General features: G+C 42.6%; 2 protein-coding genes across 6 annotated transcripts in view; both read left to right on the forward strand.

Moving 5' to 3' along the window:
• The first annotated feature begins 2,301 nt into the window (after positions 1-2,301).
• LOC129212658 (complement C1q and tumor necrosis factor-related protein 9A-like) lies at positions 2,302-12,601 on the forward strand. 5 transcript variants are annotated; one of them, XM_054841556.1, is made up of 5 exons: positions 2,302-2,382; positions 2,824-3,064; positions 5,635-5,826; positions 9,646-9,708; positions 11,338-12,601. In XM_054841556.1, exons 3-5 carry the CDS (start codon positions 5,661-5,663, stop codon positions 12,141-12,143), a joined length of 1,035 nt encoding a protein of 344 aa, XP_054697531.1. In that variant the 5' UTR covers positions 2,302-2,382; positions 2,824-3,064; positions 5,635-5,660; the 3' UTR covers positions 12,144-12,601. The 5 variants fall into 5 exon arrangements, with proteins under 5 accessions (XP_054697531.1, XP_054697560.1, XP_054697540.1 ...); XM_054841565.1 differs by having other exon boundaries at positions 2,322-2,382; positions 2,914-3,064; XM_054841575.1 differs by having other exon boundaries at positions 2,344-2,382; positions 2,976-3,064.
• A 1,529-nt stretch (positions 12,602-14,130) lies between these two features.
• The window catches only part of MIPEP (mitochondrial intermediate peptidase), a 76,189-nt gene continuing 70,642 nt past the window's right edge, over positions 14,131-19,677 (forward strand). Inside the window, exons 1-3 of the mRNA XM_054844644.1 lie at positions 14,131-14,483; positions 17,204-17,377; positions 19,338-19,426. Of these exons, the coding sequence (XP_054700619.1) occupies positions 14,307-14,483; positions 17,204-17,377; positions 19,338-19,426 (440 nt within the window). The 5' untranslated portion in view covers positions 14,131-14,306. The remainder of the gene's footprint in view (positions 14,484-17,203; positions 17,378-19,337; positions 19,427-19,677) is intronic.

Genomic DNA, 19,677 nt, shown 5'->3' on the forward strand with positions numbered 1-19,677 from the left:
AGTTCTTTGAGAGCTTATCTATCAGGTGGAGCTTTTAGTTAGTGCAGAAACAGAAATATTGCTTGTCTTTTTTTTTTTTTTTTTTTTTTCCCCGTTTTGGTGGTTTTTTTAGAGGCTACATGATGATCTGTGCATGGTACCAAAGAGAAGGATTGAGGCTTTTTTTATGTTACAGTATCAAAGTAGAAATGAAAATGTCAGCAATGGAAAACTGCGTATTGCGTGGTCTGTAAGGAAAGTACACAAATATTTAGTGTGTTTCTGAATATTTGTCAAAATTAGGTTATTCTAACTAGCTGGAGAACATGTCATTATGAGAATGTGTTGAAACTGTATGAACTGTCAGCACAACTGTTTGGAGCTTTTTAAATCTTAGGTCTGTGTTAGGTTTAGTTCACTGCAGTCAGGACTGACTTCTGGTTGTCCAGGTGAGTACCTAGGGATGGGAACTTGCATACTGCTACTATTAGGTGTTTAGGCTCTGGTTTAAAAAAATGAGATGTGTGTGACTCTGTGTGTGTGTGTGTTTGTATACATATTTACATCCCCTCCACACCCTCCTCTTATAGACTCCATATAGCATCCCCACATAATGTTTCTGCTGGCACCTACGGCGGGTTGCATCAGACAAGTGATCCACGTCCATCACACCCTCCCTCTGTTTATTTACATCTTATATTTCTGTTGTGCATTTTGGCAAGGCGGATGGACGACACCTGGGCAAGGTTTTACCGGAATCATTTTAATATTTTAAGCATTCAGAGTGGGCCACCACAATGACAGACAAACCACTCTGCAGACAAACGAAGGTTGGAAGGTGTCCACATCACTGGAATCTGGTGTTAGCAAAGTTCAGAAGGGCAAATCTGAGGGGGCAGAGATTAGCAGAGCAATGAGTACCACTGCCCTTCAAGGGCTGAGTTTCACGCAGAAAAGAAACACAAGATTTATTGACCGTTTCTCCTAGTGATTTTTTGGAAAGCTGAAACTGCTTCAGGGGGATGGAGGAGCTCCAGGTACTCTTGAGGGACTTTGCTGGCAGAACCAGGCACATAGGAAATAAGGCAGAAGGCCCAATATATACACTGAAGTGAACTGTCAGTAGGGAAATCTGCTAGGCAGAGTTAACCTTGGTCTCTATCTATAAGCATACCGCAGACTTCGGAGATACCAACTCATGAAGGACTGAAAAAGTGTCTAGAGGGTGCTATGCTAATAAGGTTGGGCATACCTTCTTCTATTAACCATCCATCTCATGGTCGTTACCACCGTATTCATATTAGCACAGCAATCAATCTGAAAAACCCTTGGATCTCCTGCCATTCAGGTGTAATGAGCAAATGATGAACTTATGCTACTGTGTAATTATTTCCAAGGCGTTATTCTGTGACAAGACAAGGCATACTAGAAAGCAGCTGATGGTAATGTTTGTCTTCAAGGCCATTCCTACAGCAGTTTTCTTGGTTCTCTGCTAAGAAAGCATCAAACCAGAGCGACTGCAGAGTCCATCAAGGTAGATGTAACTAATGAATTACATCATTCTCAGCTCAGGATTGGGATAGACAGTGACTGTTGCCATTGCCAAATTCGCAGCCTCTTTCGGGCCAGTGTAAGGGTCCTGCCGCCCTGGGAGTCCCCACCACCAGTGCCGTGTCCCCAGGAGCCCCCGCTGCCCCCAGTGCTGTCCTCACCCCACAGCCAGGAAGGTTTGTCAATAAATCCAGGTTTTCTGCATGGCAGGACGGATCACTGAGGGCACAGCACTAAGCTGGCAGGATGGGCTATTTTTTTAATGACTCAAACTTTTGAAGTGTGAGAGGAGGCCGAGGCTAAGCAACCTTAGAAAATTTCAGATGGTGCCTAATGGGCAAAGACAACAGGATTATTTGTCATGGCTGTCATTTCTTCTTCTCAATTAGCACAGCAGTAAGGCTAATTTGGCACCAAAAGTTCGTTCAAGTAGAGCAGTTAACTGCTGCACGTTGTCCTTCCTTTTTCTCAGAGCATGGTAGATAAAATATCCCAGATGCAAACCAGGGCACCGTAACGCTTGCAATATTTTCTTATTACCACAGGGTGGTGGTGAAGACCTTAGCGAAAACCATTCATTGCTCAGCTGTGCGGAGGAGACGTTATTTGATACACAGCCCACACATGTCACATCTTTGCAGTGTGGGCCCCCCCCTCAGACACGGTGTTCTCAGTCACTTGCACCAACAGGGGTGAATTAAGGCCACTTCCGATAACACATTAACTCCTGTTACTATTGGCTTTATCCTTCACTGTTTGCAATCCGCACTCAAGGAGTTGATGATACGCTCCGTTGCTTTACTTCCACTAGTCCTTAGACAGCAGCAGCTTCAGTAGTTTCAAGAAGACACAGTTAAGTATCATTATGGCTTCTTTAAATTTAGTTACCAATAATATATAATTTAGTAGCACAACAGCTTTGACTGATGCTTGAATGGCTAGATGGGGAACCTGCTAATTACACATGAAAAGCTGTCTTTGTCATTCAATTTATTTACTTTAATTCAAACTCGTTACTTCTTTTCCATAATCACCTAACATTTGTAATGTCGCGTTCACAGCAGTTATTTTTAATTCCTATAGTCTTTTTGTCCCCCATTCCATTGTAAATTGCTTGATACAGAAACTAACTTTATTACCTGTTTTTGCAGCACAATAATGGTATGACATGCCTTCCATTCTACATACCAACCCAGCTGTCAAAGGCTAGCATTTGTGTAATGTATTTGTATAGTGGAACCGGCAAATCAAAGAATTACTAATCCATTTTAACAATTTTCTTTCATGTAACAGTGGTAAAAGCCAAAGTAGAGAGCGCTTCAGCTTAATATTGGAATAAATAGGAAGATTCCAGTTTAAACCTCTGTTTTAATAATTGAACAGCTCTCAAAATTAAATCACTGACCTTTGAGAATTTAGTGACCAAACAAGTGCTTGTCCTCAAGGCACGTATTGAAGCAAGCATTCCTTTACATGAAGCTTTTATACTCTGGTTAACGATGCCCAAGAACACTGCAAGTACAAAGTGAATGAGGTAAGACCAAAGATCCTATATATGATGATGGTGGTGATGATGATGATATTGATGTCGTCATCTTGTGGAGAGGAATGCATGTACAGGGACCAAACTGTCTATTCCTTAGGCGAGAAACACTGCCTTAGACAACTGGGAATGGGGTTTTCTATGGACAAGGACTGTCAGACTTCTCCATGGGGTGCATCATATCCTAACAGTGTCATACAAGAGCACTTCTGCTTTTTGCACTCCTCTGGAGTCCTTTAACTAAGGCAGCAAATGTTTATTTACGTAGCAAAAGTTTAATCTATTTTCAACTTTCTTTAGTGCCAACTAGCAGCAGCAGACGTGGGATTTTGCTGGTGGGTGATCAAATATCTCCCTGTAGACCATTGGCAAAGGCACCATAAATTGCATTTCCAATAATTGTTGCAAAATGGGGAACTTTTCTGAAGACAGAATGAAAAGATTAAGGAATATGTCCCAAAATTAAGTTTGTCTTCTATAAATTAAGTTAAAAGAATATTTAGATTGAATATTGCTAATAGGGTGTATTTATTCTTATCGAGAACATACTAGTCTCTACATGGTATTTGTGTGCATTGTTTCATAAGACTGAGAAATGGTGGTGAAGAGATTAAACAGAAGACATCATTTTTTTAGTCAATGCTAGTTAATATTTCAAAAGGAATACTGATCTGAGTATTAAGTTCTCATTAACGAAAGAATCAATTCAAGAGCTAATTATGTAAAATTCACTCATTCTGACTATCGCTTTTACATGTATAAGTATTTAATCTATACAGACCAAGCTTCTATGCATTAGACATTTATGAATATTAATTGCCAATAAAATGCACATTAATTTTGTTGCTATTTGATTTTCATTCCTCAGTCTAATCTCTTCCCATTAATTGTCCTTACACTCACTTAAACCAGTTGTGTACAGAATTAAGTATTAATGTATTTTGGTGGGCCTGTATTAAAAGATGTTATATAGGAAGGACACTCTACTGAAAGGAAAAATATAAGCTGGACTTTAAGTAGCATAGTTACACAAGGGGGGAGAACCAGACTAAAGATTTCATTTTGCCAAAAAACTCTCTTACTTGCTCCCTCACATCTTTGCCCTCATCTCGCTCTGCCCCAGCTCTGACCCCCTCTGAGGTCATTCAACTTATTAACCCAGTAGACAACTAAAGCCAATGAAAACAAACAAAAAAAAAAGAAATGAAAAAGACGTTTGCGTTGTGCTGAATTAGGGGATTGAATTGCCCTAGCTCACCTCCTGTGGCACCAGAGCCAGCTCCTGGGGGACAAGAGGTACTACTGCGCAATCACAAGTAGATGCAGGGAGAAGTGGGCAATAAGACCTCTGCTTCTTCTTGGTTATGAGCTGTTCGACTGGCTCAATTATATTATTTTTCTGTTAAGAAATTGTTAGATAGATACTGGGTAATTAATGGCCAACATTTCTGATAAAAGATTGGAGATCAGAGAGAAGAAGGGTTTCCTTACAGACTTCAAATGCATGAGGTGCCATTTGGTAGGAAGTCTTTGAAATAGGAAAGAGGAAGCTGGAAGACGTAGACAGGTTTCTGCATGGCTCTGAAAGGCAGCAACGGCCATGAAATAGCTGCTCTTTGGCCACTGTTCTGGCTAGAGGAGTTTACAAAGAGACTTCTGAACAAGGGGAATGCCTGTGTGTTATGTAAGCAAAACCACAGCTCAGAGAAACAGAACATTGTATGAATCTTTGTGAATAAATGCAGGATCACTGGTCCTACCTCAATCACTCCCCAAGACTTGAAATTTTGACTGTCCATTTGGGCTTAGAACAGCAACAACGTTATTATCAGCACAATGCCTTGTAGACTTGCTGGACATTGAGGTTTCAGGATTTTGGTTCGAGTAAGACAAGTCACTGGAAGTTCTTCAGCATACAGCTGCTGCAACTGTACATTCCTTGCTGCAATTGTTGGCGAGGGGGGAATAATCACTTTTGCCTGAGTTGCCTTTTTATTATGATCTTGAAATTTGGGTTAAGTTCAGCCAAATCCATGAAATCTGGGCTTTGCCAATGCACTCATGGTTTAAATAGAACAGAGTGAAATTCTGTGGGATGCACTGAGCTGTTTTCTTGTTAGTTGGCTAGATCCTGAGGACATCAAGGGTAGCTCTAAACCTCCTCAGAGCTTTGGTGATTTTCAGCTGCTTGCCATCTACCTGCATCAAAATCTCCCTTTGCAGAATCACTGATTTCCACAAGTCCTACTGCATAAGAAAACATGAAACAGAACCTGATGCTCCAAATCACAGGGAATTAAGGAATATTTTAAATTGTGTAAAGCTGAGTTAATGTTTCAAATGTATAATGATGCTATGGCTGATATTCCCATTAAATTACTATTTGAAATAGCACTCAGTAGTCTCTGGGGCTGAACTTAATGCTATATAGACACCTATAAAAAACCCAAATCAATAGACATGCTGAAACTCCATTTCCTTTTTTTCCTCCCTCCCCCACCCTGCATCCCCTTCTAAAGTAGACTTAGGCAGATGTACTTTTGCTTTCTTAAATCTTTCAGCCAAAATCATATAACCTATCTAAAGAATGAAAAGCTGGATTATACTGCTGGCTATTGTAGTCAGCAGAGCAGAAACACAAAAACAAGATGCTTGCACCCAAGGCTATCCTGGCATCCCTGGCAATCCCGGGCACAATGGCATACCTGGCCGTGATGGACGTGACGGTTCAAAAGGCGACAAGGGAGATACAGGTACTATGTTCAGAATAAATGATTTCCTGTTTCCAATGCAATGCCATTAGCTCCCAAAGTTGTCTGTAGTCACTCTGCATGAATGAGATTATTCTGCTTAGCCTTCAGAAAACCTTTCAGACATTTGTCATTTACTTGTTTGAAGAAGGAAATATAAAGAAAGACCTAATAATGAAAGCAAGATAGCTAATACTATGGAGACGTCAGGTCCATGGGATTAAAAACAAAAGAAGAATGACCTCACATTCTATTTTAGGAATATTTTCATATCTATTTGAAAATTTTAAAGCCTGTAAACCTCCTCCTCCATCTCTAAGATAGCAACTATATTTCCATACAGAGCTTCAAGCCCAGTAAAAAGAATCACAACTGATACCTTGTTTAGTGTAATAAGAAGTGTGTAGTGGTAAGAAGATTTCTCTTTCTTATCTAAATTTTACATTTGTAGCACTTGCTTCTGAGTGTGCCTACTTGCTGTAACTCAAGAGCCACTAGAGGGAAGTTCTGGAATGGAGACTATTGAAAAACAGTGTAGGATTCATGTCTGGTCTAACAGCCTAGAACAGAGATTTGTCTGCGATACTGAAGACAGAGGTAATCTTCTCAGCATCCTAAAGCTAATAATTCCCACAGCACTTTAAGCCTCAGGATAACAACGGCCTTTGCATCCATGCTGGAATGTCAAGGCCAGGCTTGTGCAAGGTGATAAATCTGTGGGTATGTGGACATATAGTACTTCATCTGAAGTGTCACGACCCCAGAATGAAAAGCACAGGACAAGTGCAAATCCACTGCTTCACATTTGTTCACAAAATTTGGTGGGGGGATGACTTTTCCCCAACCGGCTTTATGTTAGGTCAAGTACTGAGTGGCATCATGCAGGTGACATTACGGCTTAATGCACAAACCTATCACAAACACTGTTATTGTGGGCCTGGCTAACTCACCCGCGCAAATCAATCTGGATCAAACTTGTACTTATCAGATAAAGCCTTCTACCGAGTGCGGATCTCAAGGATTGTGAATCACAGCTCTTTTCAGTGGAGTATATAATCTAGTACATAAACCAAACTGAGATCAATGATCTAAAAGAAATTAACTTATAATGTGCTAAAATGTTTTTCTATGTCTTTCAAGCTAGTAGAAATGCCTGCCTTTTACAGACTGAGTTGCTAAGCTAATGAATCACCCACTCCGCCAGAAAAGCATATGCCTCCGCAGGCAGCGTATGCTGCGGAATCGGTGTGGACGGTGTAGTCTGATGTGCGTTTTTTTGACGGCTGTACTGGCACAGGCAGGATCCTCTACCAGATCCTTTTCCTACTACTTGACTCTTCTCTTATATCCACCACAACTGTTGTGTGGCCATACAGAAAACTAGATCAGCTGAAAAATAATGAGCATTTATAATTTGGGCAATGGAGAGTTATTCACTGCTTATGGCCTGCCCTGGACTACTGAAAGACAAGTCTACCCACTTACGTATTTACCTCAGTGATTGCCAGAGTTATTTTGAACCAACTTGTTTAAAAATGATTTAGAGTTCTCTGTCAAGCAACCACTTATATGCTCCTTCTGCTTTCAGTGCCCTAGCCTGGCTAAACCCAAACCCTTTTAAAATCTAGAAACAAACAAACAAAAATTTCCATTAGCTTCTTAATAGGCACTGTGGTGGGTTGACCCTGGCTGGAGGCCAGGTGCCCACCAGAGCCGCTCTCTCACTCCCCTCATTCACCAGACAGGGGAGAAAAGGCATAACGAAATGCTTGTAGGTCGAGATAAGGGCAGGGAGAGATCACTCACTAATTGTTGTCACGAGCAAAACAGACCAAACTTAGAGAGGGAATTCATCTAATTTATTACTAGGCAAAACAGAGTAGAGGAATGAGAAAATAAAATCAACTCTTAAAACACCTCCCCCCACCCCTCCCATCTTCCCGGGCTCAACTTCACTCCCGGCTTCAACCTTCCCCCCCCTCAGCGGCACAGGGGGACGGGGAATGGGGGTTACGGTCAGTTCATCTCATGGTGTTTCTGCTGCTTCTTCATCCTCAGGGGGAGGACTCCTCTCATCGTTCCCCTGCTCCAGCATGGAGTCCCTCTCACGGGGTGCAGACCTTCAGGAGCAAACTGCTCCAGCGTGGGGTCCCCCACGGGGTCACAAGTCCTGCCACCAAACCTGCCCTGGCGTGGGCTCCCCTCTTCACGGGTCCACCGGTCCAGCCAGGAACTTGCTCCAGCGTGGGCTTCCCACAGGCCACAGCCTCCTTCAGGTGCCTCCACCTGCTCCAGCGTGGGGTCCTCCATGGGCTGCAGGTGGAATCTCTACACCCCCTCATCCTTCGTCCATGGGCTGCAGGGGGACAGCCTGCTTCACCATGGTCTTCACCACGGGCTGCAGGGGGATCTCTGCTCCGGCGCCTGGAGCTCCTCCTCCCCCTCCATCTGCACTGACCTTGGTGTGTGCAGAGTTTCGTACATCTTCTCACTCCTCTCTCCGGCTGCAAAAGCTCTCCCTAGCTTGGTTTTTTCCCTTCTTAAATATGTTATCACAGAGGCGCTGATTGGCTTGGCCTTGGCTAGCGGCGGGTCTGTCTTGGAGCCGGCTGGCATTGGCTCTATCAGACACAGGGGAAGCTTCTAGCAACTTCTCACAGAAGCCACCCCTGTAGCCCCCCGCTACCAAAACCTTGCCACGCAAACCCAACACAGGCACATACAATTAACTGCCTTCTTTTTCTATATGCAGGGGTCCAGGAAAGTCTGAAAAATGGAAAATCTAGAGCCTACTTACTTTCATTTATCTTATAAAGGTCCTCACTTTCCTCCAGTGAGTCATCACATGACATCATTGGTTTCTGACAAAAAGTCCCCAACTTTTTTTCCTAAATTAAGCTATTATGATGACTGTACTAACTATTCTTTGTTTGAACAAATTGGGGTGACTGTACCTTTCTTTATATTGTATGTTTATATTGTATATACATACACCTTTGCAGTTAAATGCATGAGACTTTGTTTTGTTCCCTACCAAGTCAATGAGATTTCAGCAGATGCTGGACTGTGCCCATTGTGCAGAAAACTGTTAAAGAACTCCTCTCCAGTCCGCATGGCCAGAGAGCTGCTCTTGGAATATGGTTACATCCAAATTGCCAACTCTTTTTTCTTCTGTTGTGTTCTGGATGCAAATCCAGGTATTTGATCACATACCTCCTGGTCACCTGTGATGTTGCTACAAAAATGACTTCTATAATTGCTCTCTTTAGAGCAGTGTAAAGTCTATGTCATGCTACATACAGGGATCAAGTGTGTGAATGCCTTCTTCAGTTCTACAGGCAATATTACTCCACGCTAAAGTTTCGTTACCATTGGCCAAACCCCTGCAGATCTCTCTTCTTGAGAGGGGAATTTAACATTGTTTCACTACTAGGCTTCCTGTCCCTGCAAAACTACTTGCTGAATGTGATTCCTCACTCCTTTTCCTGCTGGTATCTTCCATGGATGGAGGCAACAACAGGACAAGAGGTTTTCACATTAGTGGTCCTGACTGAGGTGTAGCTCCTCTACATATCTCAGTAACCCACCTCTTTATGCCAAGGATTCCCTGCCTCAAAAAAAGCACTGTCTTCAAGCAGAGTTTCTGTGTTCTCTGTCAATCTCTCCGTAAGATAAAAGTACCAGCAGTGGCACCCACTACAAGTCAGAAATAAGACCACATTACTGTCTAATCAGGCTTGTTGAAGAGGAAGTATTGGAGAAGGATTCATCCCAAGTTTTCTGATAATTTAATGAAAATCTGTTTTTCTTCTTCTGTACTAGGTGAAACAGGACTTCCTGGCAGTCCAGGAAAAGATGGTGCAAATGGAGAGAAAGGCGAACAAGGTCAGAGAAGAAGTGTTTCGATTTATTATTTGTCTATCAACTGCTGCCCTTGGAAAAAAACTTTTTCCAGAAGTTGCAGAGGCTGCACACATATGCTGGCAGTACGGGAGGAATTTGCCATCTCTAATTATCCTGCTGCCTCTGCTGCCCTGCAACTTGTTCCCTCAGCCTGTTATCCTGCCTTTCCCAGCTCTGATCTTTTTGTCAGCTGCTGAGGAAGACACCACATCTGCAGCTACCTCAGGAAAGTGAGGCTCACGTAGTTATGTATGCAACTTCAGAGAAAGGAACTTTAAAAAGAAATTGTAGAAAACACAAGTTATACACCTAAAATACAGTAGATCCTGTATACCTCACCTCTTTAGCCAACCTACGCATATGCAGCATGTCCCTGTGTCAGATGGATGTACATGTGCAGAGAGACGTGTGCATAAAAGCAGGGAGTCAACCATTGTGCAAGTGGCATCACATCTTTCTGCACAAATTCAGTAACTCTTGAGATGCTGGACTTGTGCATCCACAGGGTAATTGTACACAGAGCATGTATATATCCAAAAGCACGGAAGTCTGCCAAAGACAGTGTCCAGGTTCCTCAAAATCCTGAAGTTGACCCTGAGAAATAACATATGGTATATGCATTGCATAGGAGTAATTACAAGCTGCTTTACATCCGTCAGACTTTTCTCCAGTCTATTAGAAACAATCCAGTCCCAGAAGAAGCATGAGACATAAGGCCACAAATGTTTAAAATTACCAAAGCTACCTTCTTTTCCTGCGTCCTTGTCCTGATGGACCCGCGCTGCTTTTCCCAGAGGTTCACCATACAATCTCACCTGTTTTCAGTTCATTGCTGCTGTTAAATACTTTCAACTGTAAATTGAGAACAGTAAATGCAGCATTATTGCTAACATCAGAAGCCAGAGGCTCTTATGCAGAAATTATCAGCTTCTTTTCCTGATTGATAGAGTATACGATCATTATGGTATCTTTTGCCTATCAGCTGCTAACATGCCCTTCACATCATGAGACCTTCACCTTCAAACCCTTGTGCAGCAATCAGAGGATTTTCAAAGGCTGTGAGCTTCAGTCCAAGAGTGGATGAAGGATAAATGGAGCAGGTAGTAGCAAATAACAAGGACAAAAAGCCTTTTGCTTCAACAGCAATCTAGGTAACCTAAGCAAAGTTCCATCATGTAGAAATTATAGAAACACATGGCAAGCAAGTTCTCATTGTTGTCCAAATAGAACCTTCCTCTGATGAAATTGTGAACCATTTCCCCCATTTTGTATAACAAAGGCTGAAAACAAGTGTCTGGACAGATGCTGTTTGTGCCTGAGATGATGAGCTCTCAGTGCTACCATCAACCTGGAAACAAATCACACCTTCCTTCCTTTGAACTTATTTTTGCTGTTCTCAGCCAGGGCACCTGTTTTCTAACACAATAGCAGGTACTTCAGATGTTATGCTTATCCTGCACATAAATGTATGAGAAATTGTGACTACAGTATGTACAGTGGTGACACACACCTTTACATATATGTCTGTGCTGAAACTCATGTTGTGCCCCACTAATCCAGTGGAAGATCACAAGAAAGTGTCTTTTTTTTTTTTTTTTCCTTTTCATTTAGGAGCCAATGGGACTGTTGAAGAGAAGGGGAACAAAGGAGATAAAGGAGAAAGAGGACAACCTGGGAAACTAGGACCAAAAGGAATTATAGGGGCAGTGGGTTACAAAGGTCAGAAGGGAGAGCTGGGCCTGCAAGGACGAAAGGGTTTAAAAGGAGACATTGGGCCCATAGGTCCAAAAGGGACAAAGGGTGAAATTGGCCATCCTGGAAGACTTGGTTTCCCAGGGCCAATTGGCCTGACTGGTAATCCAGGTCCTAAAGGTAATACTGGAGATCTGGGGCCACAGGGTAATCCAGGAGTTCAGGGGGAAAGGGGCTTGAAAGGAGACAGAGGAGATAAGGGGAATGTAGGTGCCCCAGCAGTCCTGCCAAGGAGTGCTTTCAGTGTCGGCCTTACAACCGCCACCAAATTTCCCCCCCCAAATCGCCCAATCAAGTTTGACAAGGTGCTGTATAATAGTTTAAATGACTACAACTCGGTTACTGGCAAATTCACCTGCAAATACCCCGGTGTTTACTATTTCACCTACCACATCACTGTCTACTCAAGGAACGTCCGAGTAGCTCTAGTTAAAAATGGCATCAAGATGCTGCACACCGTGGACAGGTACCAGAGTGGAGAGGACCAGGCCTCGGGAGCCACCATCCTCGAGCTACAAAAAGGAGATGAGGTGTGGCTGCAGGCTCACCAAGGAGAGACTTTCAACGGGCTGTTTGCAGACGATGATGATGATACCACCTTCTCTGGGTTCCTCCTGTTCAGCACCTCTGACACGCTGGAGCCGCTGCCATCGCCCACCATGTAACTCCACGTTAGCCGTGAATCCTGTATGTCTGTGTCCTTCAACCCTCCTTAATAAAGTTGTTGTCCACTGGCCAATTTCGACTGGATTCAACAGGGAAGTATGCCAAGGGCTGAAAGGGAGATGTAGGACTGCAGGGCGGGTTGGGACCAGCTAGGTATCTCCCTAAAAGTTGAGTAATTTTTTTTTTTTTTTTAACTGAAGTCATCACAGTGGGAAGGTGTAGGATCACGCTACGTGTTCCTGTAGGAAACCAGGCCTCATTATGCATATAACTGCTAATTACACAACTTACTGTGCTGAGGTTTTCATGACCAGCTGCTAAAACACAGCTCAAGGCTTCAGAGCCATGCTCAGAAGAATTTGAATTAAACGCCCTCTTGTCCCAGTCACAAGGTACCAGGTGTTTATTAAACTGTCCTAATCTACTGTTGTCAGCTTTGTTTTTTAAAACTCAAAGTAAAAATAAAATTCCCAATGTGAATAAACTGTTTTTATGGCTGCAGTTGCAGGACAGTTGGTTTCAGGAACGGCTTCTGCACAAGAGAGAACGTACAGTGCTGAGCTTGACACGTTACTGGTTTGGTGATTTACTGTAGTTATAAAGGAGTACACACACCAGTTCTGAAGGACAAATGTTTTAAAAGAAGGTGGGACAAAATAGGAGATAAAATTTCAAGTTCTGGAATTATGACATGTGGGTCCCTGCCATCTTGTAGAAACATTAAGCAGCAGTTACTTCCAAGCCAGTTTATATCTTTCTAGGTGGCATGTGTAGATGGACTTGAAACTTGGCTAGTTTGCCTCCAACCATTTCAAAATAATCTTTAAACTTGGAATTAATGTAGTTTGATACCTCCACAGGGGCTGCTTGCTCTGTGTCACAGTTTGCTACCTCCACGGGGGCTGCTTCCGCTGTGGCACAACTGAGTTTTGCTGCAGCTGGGCAGATTTTACAGCTTTTTAATATGGTTCTTTGCTCTCTGTGTAGCCAACGGTCTGAAATAGAGCAAAATAGAGTGAAAGGAGGGAGTGTCATGTGGTTCCTCTGATGTGGGCAGATATTTAATGCTGGTGCAAAAATAAAGCATAATGCTGCTGTACTTCAGAATTAGCTGGTGCAGAACAAATTCTGCCAAATGAAACATAATCTTTAGTCAATGCTGAAGCAGACATGCTGGAGAACTGATCGAGATATTTCCTGTGCCATAAAACTTTAATTTCTGTGAATTTTCTCCAAATTTTTTTTCTTTTTTCCCTTTTCCCCTAAAACTCAAAAATGTAACAGAACATGCTGGTAAGTCTCACTCCCTCCTCTTAAAAAAAGAATAAAGCAGAGACACCAGTTGACACAGGTCAGCATCATGAAATTCAACACAAATGCAACATAGGAGCATGAGGCCTGGCGTCCCACCACCCCTAACGCTGCCGGGGCGGCGAGGAAAGGTGGGCTCATCCCCACTGTTGTTGAACCCGAGTATGGATCACAGACCCAAACTGAACACAGCCAGGTGGGTTTCTCCAGGAAAAATGGCTGCACTTCTCATGTCAGCTGAATTAGTGAGGAAGATACTGCGACACCAAGACAAAGGGTTATGTGAATTTTTCAGTAAGAGGTTTTTTCCCTGTAAGCCACAGGCTCTAAGTTTGTGTCGCAGAAGCATCTAGACAAAAACAAACAAACAAACAAAAAAACCCAACCAAACCCCACCAAAAAAAAATCCCGAACCCAAAAAACCAAAACCAAAACCAAAACCAAACCCGCCTTAATGTGGACTTAGGTTTAACTGGAAAACATGTAAGAGAAAATTCAGCCGGCAGAGGCCCCTCCTCTCACCGCGGCCCCGGTCTCCCGCCAGGCCCCGCAGCCCCGCCGCAGCGCCCTGCCAGTCCGCCGGGCCCTCCCCGTCCCAGCAGCGCCGGGCCGAGCCATAGCCGCTCGCAGAGGGCGCCTCCGCCCCGCGGGAGCCCGGCAGGCGGGCTGAGAGGCGTCGGGGGACAGGGAGCTCCGCCTCCCTCCGCGCTGTGCCCGCCGGCGCTGCTGCTCCTCCTTCTCCTTCTCCTCCCCGTCTTGGCCCGGACGCGGGGAGCTGGCGGCCGAGCTTGTAGTTGGGAGCGCCTGGGCCTGCTGCCGTGGCCTGCTGCCGGGGCCCGCTCCGTTCCGCCATGCTGGCCGGCTGCCGGCGGGCGCTGCCGGCGGCGCTGGGCCGGGCGCTGCGGGTCCGGGCGGCGGGTCCGGGGTGCCGGGCCGTCAGCACCAGCTGGTGCCCGGTGGGCGCCGCCTTCGATGCGAAGCAGCAGCAGCAGCAGCAGCTGCGGGGCAGCGCGGCGGGCAGGGAGACGGTGAGCGGCGGGAGGGGAGGGGCCTGGCTGCCGGTAGCCTTGCGCTTTGCTTTTCTTGGGTGTCATTTTTTATTTTAAAACTTGTAAATCGCGGTGGCGGGGACAGCCGGGCTGTTACCAGAGGGTTAGGCGGTTACGTCTTTGTAAGGGTTTGTTTTGGTTCTCATGAAACATTCAGTCTTCTGGATACACAAGAGTTTGAAAATCAGGGCCTTGTTTATTGAAACATTTGCTTAGACCCTCAGTGGAGACCGTGTGTGTGTGTATGTGTGTGTATGTGTGTGTATGTACATTACCACTTCCACTCCCAGCTCTTACCTGGCTGTGTCTTTTTTAATCTGTCAGTGACATGCCAGTGCGCTTTGGCAGTGCTTCCAAATCAGTTAGACTGCTGACATCCTCCTGCATGGATATAGTTCTTGACATTCAGTTGCTCCTGGCAAAAAAGCATTTATTTGCTCAGTTGGTGACACTCGGGCTTTTTGATTTATTTCTTTTTAGGGTGAGTCAGGTAGGTTTGTTAAGGAGAGTCCTGGGAATCTAAACAAAGTTCCTGGACAGCATTAAGGTGTGCACTTTCAATGGCACACTGCGTGCAGATATGCAGACTACTTAACACGTGTAAAATCCAGCTGTTAGTCTGCTGACTCAGCTATTCCTGCTGCGGTGTGCAGGCTGGGGAAGCTGTTGAACTCTGGGACTAAGGGATTCAGTGAGGATAAATCTCACCTCTGTTTATAACCCTGCACTTGTTTGGGAAACTTTTCTTCTGGCTCTCCTGCCTCTCTGAGTACAATGATGTAAGTCTTGCTCCAGGAAATAATCCAGTTAAATAATCCAGTTTAATATTGTGCATTTCCTTGATCTGCATCTACTAGGATGTAGAGTTCTTTGGGAAGAGATGCATGTTTCAGGCTTGCAAAGTGGCTGTGACAGGTAGGGTGTAAATGCTGAGGCCAGACAAAGAGAAAAATGCTGCAACCATGCAGCCACCGTTAAAGAACAGAGAGACCTGCAGCAGCCTTCATTTTTTTTTTAATAATTTTCTAATTTTTCTGTCAAACTCAGTGTCATATGGAAGAGAAGCTCCATGGCTAATTTCTCTCTAAGAGAAGATACCTCCTGTTCCCAGAAGACTACATGCACGGGAGGAACTCACTTGGGAGGGTGAATGGTGATGTAAGGCAGTAGGAAGCCCAGGAGCTCTCTGGGACATTGCAGAACATGGCATCAGGTGGCTGAGGATCTGAGTGAAGGAGCAGTCCTGAGTCCCTTATACAGCAAGCATTATTGAAGGGTGGTGTGATGTATGTATATTTCTGTTTGTGTGCATGTGTTTATATAAATGTGTATATATGTATAAGAATATATTTTTCAGTGTTCATTTCAGTGTTCACAAATAATAAATTAAAACACAGGAAGTGTGAGGAAAGGGTTTCTGTCTTAGGGTGGCCAGCTTATAGTAAGCATTAGGAAAAAAAAGGCAGTTTTAGTAACAGCGGCAGAAAGAAAATAGGAAAAAGCAACTTGGAATGTCCCAAATACTTCCTTTAGGTGATGCTTTTGCTTCAGAGTATATACTTTTATATACAAGCTGTCAATTTGCAGCTTTTCATTTTATTTGGATAAATACTTGTAAGGTACATGCAAACTTGCAACTGACTGCTATAACACAAAGAGTTTGCGGAAGGTGCATTGTCAAGTGACTGGCCTGTAGCTTTTCAAATCCAGGAAGATTTGTGAAGGGATGGATGTTGAGTGAAAACACGTACCTTGTACTGTTAGATGCTGTCGTTAGGAGGTAAGGAGATGCTCATGTTGCAGTTGGGCAGTTGCAAAGGGAGTGTATTGCTTGCAGAGATGCTGTTTTACCTTAAATGATTTTTTTTTTAATTGTTGTAGGTTATATCGTGGAATTTCTCTAGCAGGTAGTGCTAGCAATTTTGTTTGATCTGTAGTAGGACTTCTTTAACTCTCTTCCACAAATGCGGAACATAACTGCTGTCTGTGTCTACCCTGCCCAAGTCAGTGTGTTTACCCTACCCCGTTGGACAGGGCCAGGCTTGGTAAGAACTTCAGGAATAAAACTGTTCGTACCATAACATTTTTGAGTTGTTCTTGATCATTCCTTTGAGATCTGGTTCCAGTACTTGGGGCTTCTTTAGTGAGCCTGAGACCGTTGTCCTATTGCCTGCAATCTGTTGATATCTAGGGCTGCTGGCCAACTCATTCACTCTTTTGACACTCCTGCTTAGTCCTCACATTCCTTGATAAGTCCCTTTTGCTTCAGAGGGATGATGTGCCCTCCTTTCAGAAGGTAAATGGATTTCCTATGATTTGTCTGGTGCCTGTACTTTGGAAATGAGATTAAAAATGCTTTGAGAAAAGGATGGTGTAGGAGGTTATGGGGTGGAAGAGAATTTGTGAGAATTTGGTGCCAACTCTTAAGGTTTGCTGAGAACAGTCCTGGCTAAAAGAACCTCAGTGAGGTTTTGCTCTGGGAAATGAAGATGTTTTCCTATGATACCAGTGCCTTTGACTGATTTTCTGACTAATCTCTCTGCAAAGACACTCAGCTGGGAACGTTTTAATGAAGTGCCACAATATGCTAGCTAGGGTCATTCTGGTAAAACTTTGTGGTGATAATTCCATCCTGAACCAAAGGGGCAGAAATCGAGGGGGCTAACAGTGATTTGTTTTCATTGTGTTCTACACTGCAGGGTCTGTTTGGTGTTCCAGAACTGAGCTGTCCAGAAGGATTTCAAGAAGCACAGGACAAAGCATTGCAAGAATCAGAACAGCTAGTCCAGAAGGCCTGTTCAACACCTCCTGGAGCAGAGACAGTGATGATCTTTGATCAGCTTTCAGATGCCTTATGCAGAGTAGCCGACTTGGTAAGATACTTTTTTCGTTATTACTTGAAGCAATTTGTTTTGAATTGACTGACTTAATAAGCTTACACCATGTTGTTCCATTTTATGGTTTTCTGCACTGCAGTAAATAGTGAAATGTGAAATTTTCTGTTAAGACAGAAAATTAAATTGTTTGAAAGTTAATTACAAAGGCTTTTACTGAATGACAGGTAACTACAAATCCTGTCAAACTGTCCATTTAATTTTAAGATGGATGTAAAAATAGTATAAAGGCCACAACAAGAAAAAAATAACAGTGAAATCAGAATTGTATTTCTGCTGTAATATTAATACATAAGCTTTCCAGCATCGCTTACATTCTGGAAAACAGAGGATTGCTCTCAAAGTTAAAGGTGGGGTTGCAGTACACATGTTTTTAAGTTATGAAAGTCTATGGATGAAGGTCCGTAGAGAACTTACAGATTACAAGAAGCAGATGAAACTAAACAGTATTGCCTTTTATTAGCCCAAGAAGAAATGCAGGTATTTCCTACATTGCAATTTCTATGGTCCACAGAATAAGAATACTTTGTCTGATATTCGGTATCACCAAATTAAAGTTTAATGGAGCACTTTGTATTGCTCTCTAGAAACTGTTTGCCCAAAGTATATCTTTTATCAAAGCATCGTTCTTCATTTGAAGGAAACAGACCCAACCTTCATACTGAAATCAGTTCCTAATAAATAGATCACTGAATTCTTTTACTTTGGTTTTCACATTGGAATTTCTCTGCATGTTTTGAATTTTCCAGTCTTGTTTCTTACTCTTTTCTAGATTCAAGACATCTTTTGTGCCAGGCACTTTCTCCTTTTGAAAGTACTTACATGCTCTGTCGAGTCACTAATTCTCCTTTTGTCTGTTATATTTTATAGATTATGCCTAATTCCTCTTAATCAATCAATATCTAACTAAAACACTAGTACCAGAATTCAGTGGTCATAGTTTTCTATCAGTTTACTGAGTTAAAATTACCTCTGTACTACTCTTCAGGTTTGCATGTTCAAAGATGCAGAGCTTGCAGAGCTCTGTCTATAAGCAATTTGGTGATTGTTATCTGTTGGCAGGAATTTTGAGATCTGCCATCCAGCAGCTATTCTGTCAATATTCGACAGGATTTTAAACAGGTTTTTCAAGAAGTAAAAATCTTAAGTGTATAAGATTTGTAAGGTTGCCTTTTCAATCAAACTGCAATCATACTGTTAAAGTCAAGCTTGTTTCACGTTCTTTCTGTAAAATCATGCTGAATGTCTTCAATGTATTCCTAATCTTTAATTAAATATATTCCTAATCTTTAATTCTCTATCATTTCAATGCCAGAACCTCCCTGAATTCATGTCAGCAGTCATGGAAGCCCCTAGCTCCTCAGCCCCTTTTTATCATCCTCCTAGCCTTATGTATTTGGAGACTTACGAAAAATTAGTAAGTCAAATAAAAACCCTGTTCTGAATCCAAAAAGACTTTGGGGTTTTCTGTTTAAACATATTTCTTCCTACTAGGTAATGGTGTCAAAGCATAACTTGATGGTCTATGTACAAGAGTAAAACCGGTTTGAAAACAAACCCTATACACACATTTGGTGCTGTGCTTTCTTCTTAACTGCGAGTTTTAGTTTTACAAATCTTTTGTAATAATATTTAAATACATTGGAGTATCTCTATGTTGTAAGTATTGTAAGATACACACCGTACTAAAAATGTTTTTAAGAAGTATATGGATTAAAGATGTTTTTGGAAAGACACATTCACTGTCTGGTTTAATAGTTGTCAGTACAGTTTTCCAATAAGCTTTATTTTTTAGAAAAACATGCACATTCTGCAAATAGATTGCACAGAACTCTAGAAATAAATGTTAATGTCAATGGAACTACTTAGGTGCAACTTTGTTTGTAATTCAAGATTTTTTTAATTTGTGCCTCACTGTTTTCTTCTTCTACTATGTCAGGCTGATTTTGTGAAAATTGCCCATCCTGACTTTGCATTCAGAGAGGCTGCTGAAGAAGCTTGCAGGAACATTGGTACCATGGTAGAGAAGTATGTTTTCTTCTTTTTTTTCTTCTTTTTTTTTCTGTTTCTATATGCAACTTTCAAAATCACTGTATGATCATCTACGAAAAGAGCAATCAAGAAAAAAATATGTAGGAAGGGTTTGCACGTGAGAATAAAGTGTCAGTCTTGCTGTTACAGATATTTAAGGATTTAGCTTTGTTGCAGTGTCTCATGAAAGGTTATTCTATTTAGCTTCAATTTATGTTCTGAACAGTTTTTAAGTTATCAACTGACTC

The sequence above is a fragment of the Grus americana genome, chromosome 1, assembly GCF_028858705.1.
Source record: "Grus americana isolate bGruAme1 chromosome 1, bGruAme1.mat, whole genome shotgun sequence".
NCBI lineage: Eukaryota > Metazoa > Chordata > Aves > Gruiformes > Gruidae > Grus > Grus americana.

Coding starts and splice junctions, on each gene's coding strand:
- LOC129212658 (XM_054841556.1), top strand. CDS start 5,661: ATGAAAAGCTGGATTATACTGCTGGCTATTGTAGTCAGCAGAGCAGAA. Junction 5,827..9,645: donor AGGCGACAAGGGAGATACAG/GTACTATGTTCA, acceptor CTTCTGTACTAG/GTGAAACAGGACTTCCTGGC. Junction 9,709..11,337: donor TGGAGAGAAAGGCGAACAAG/GTCAGAGAAGAA, acceptor CTTTTCATTTAG/GAGCCAATGGGACTGTTGAA.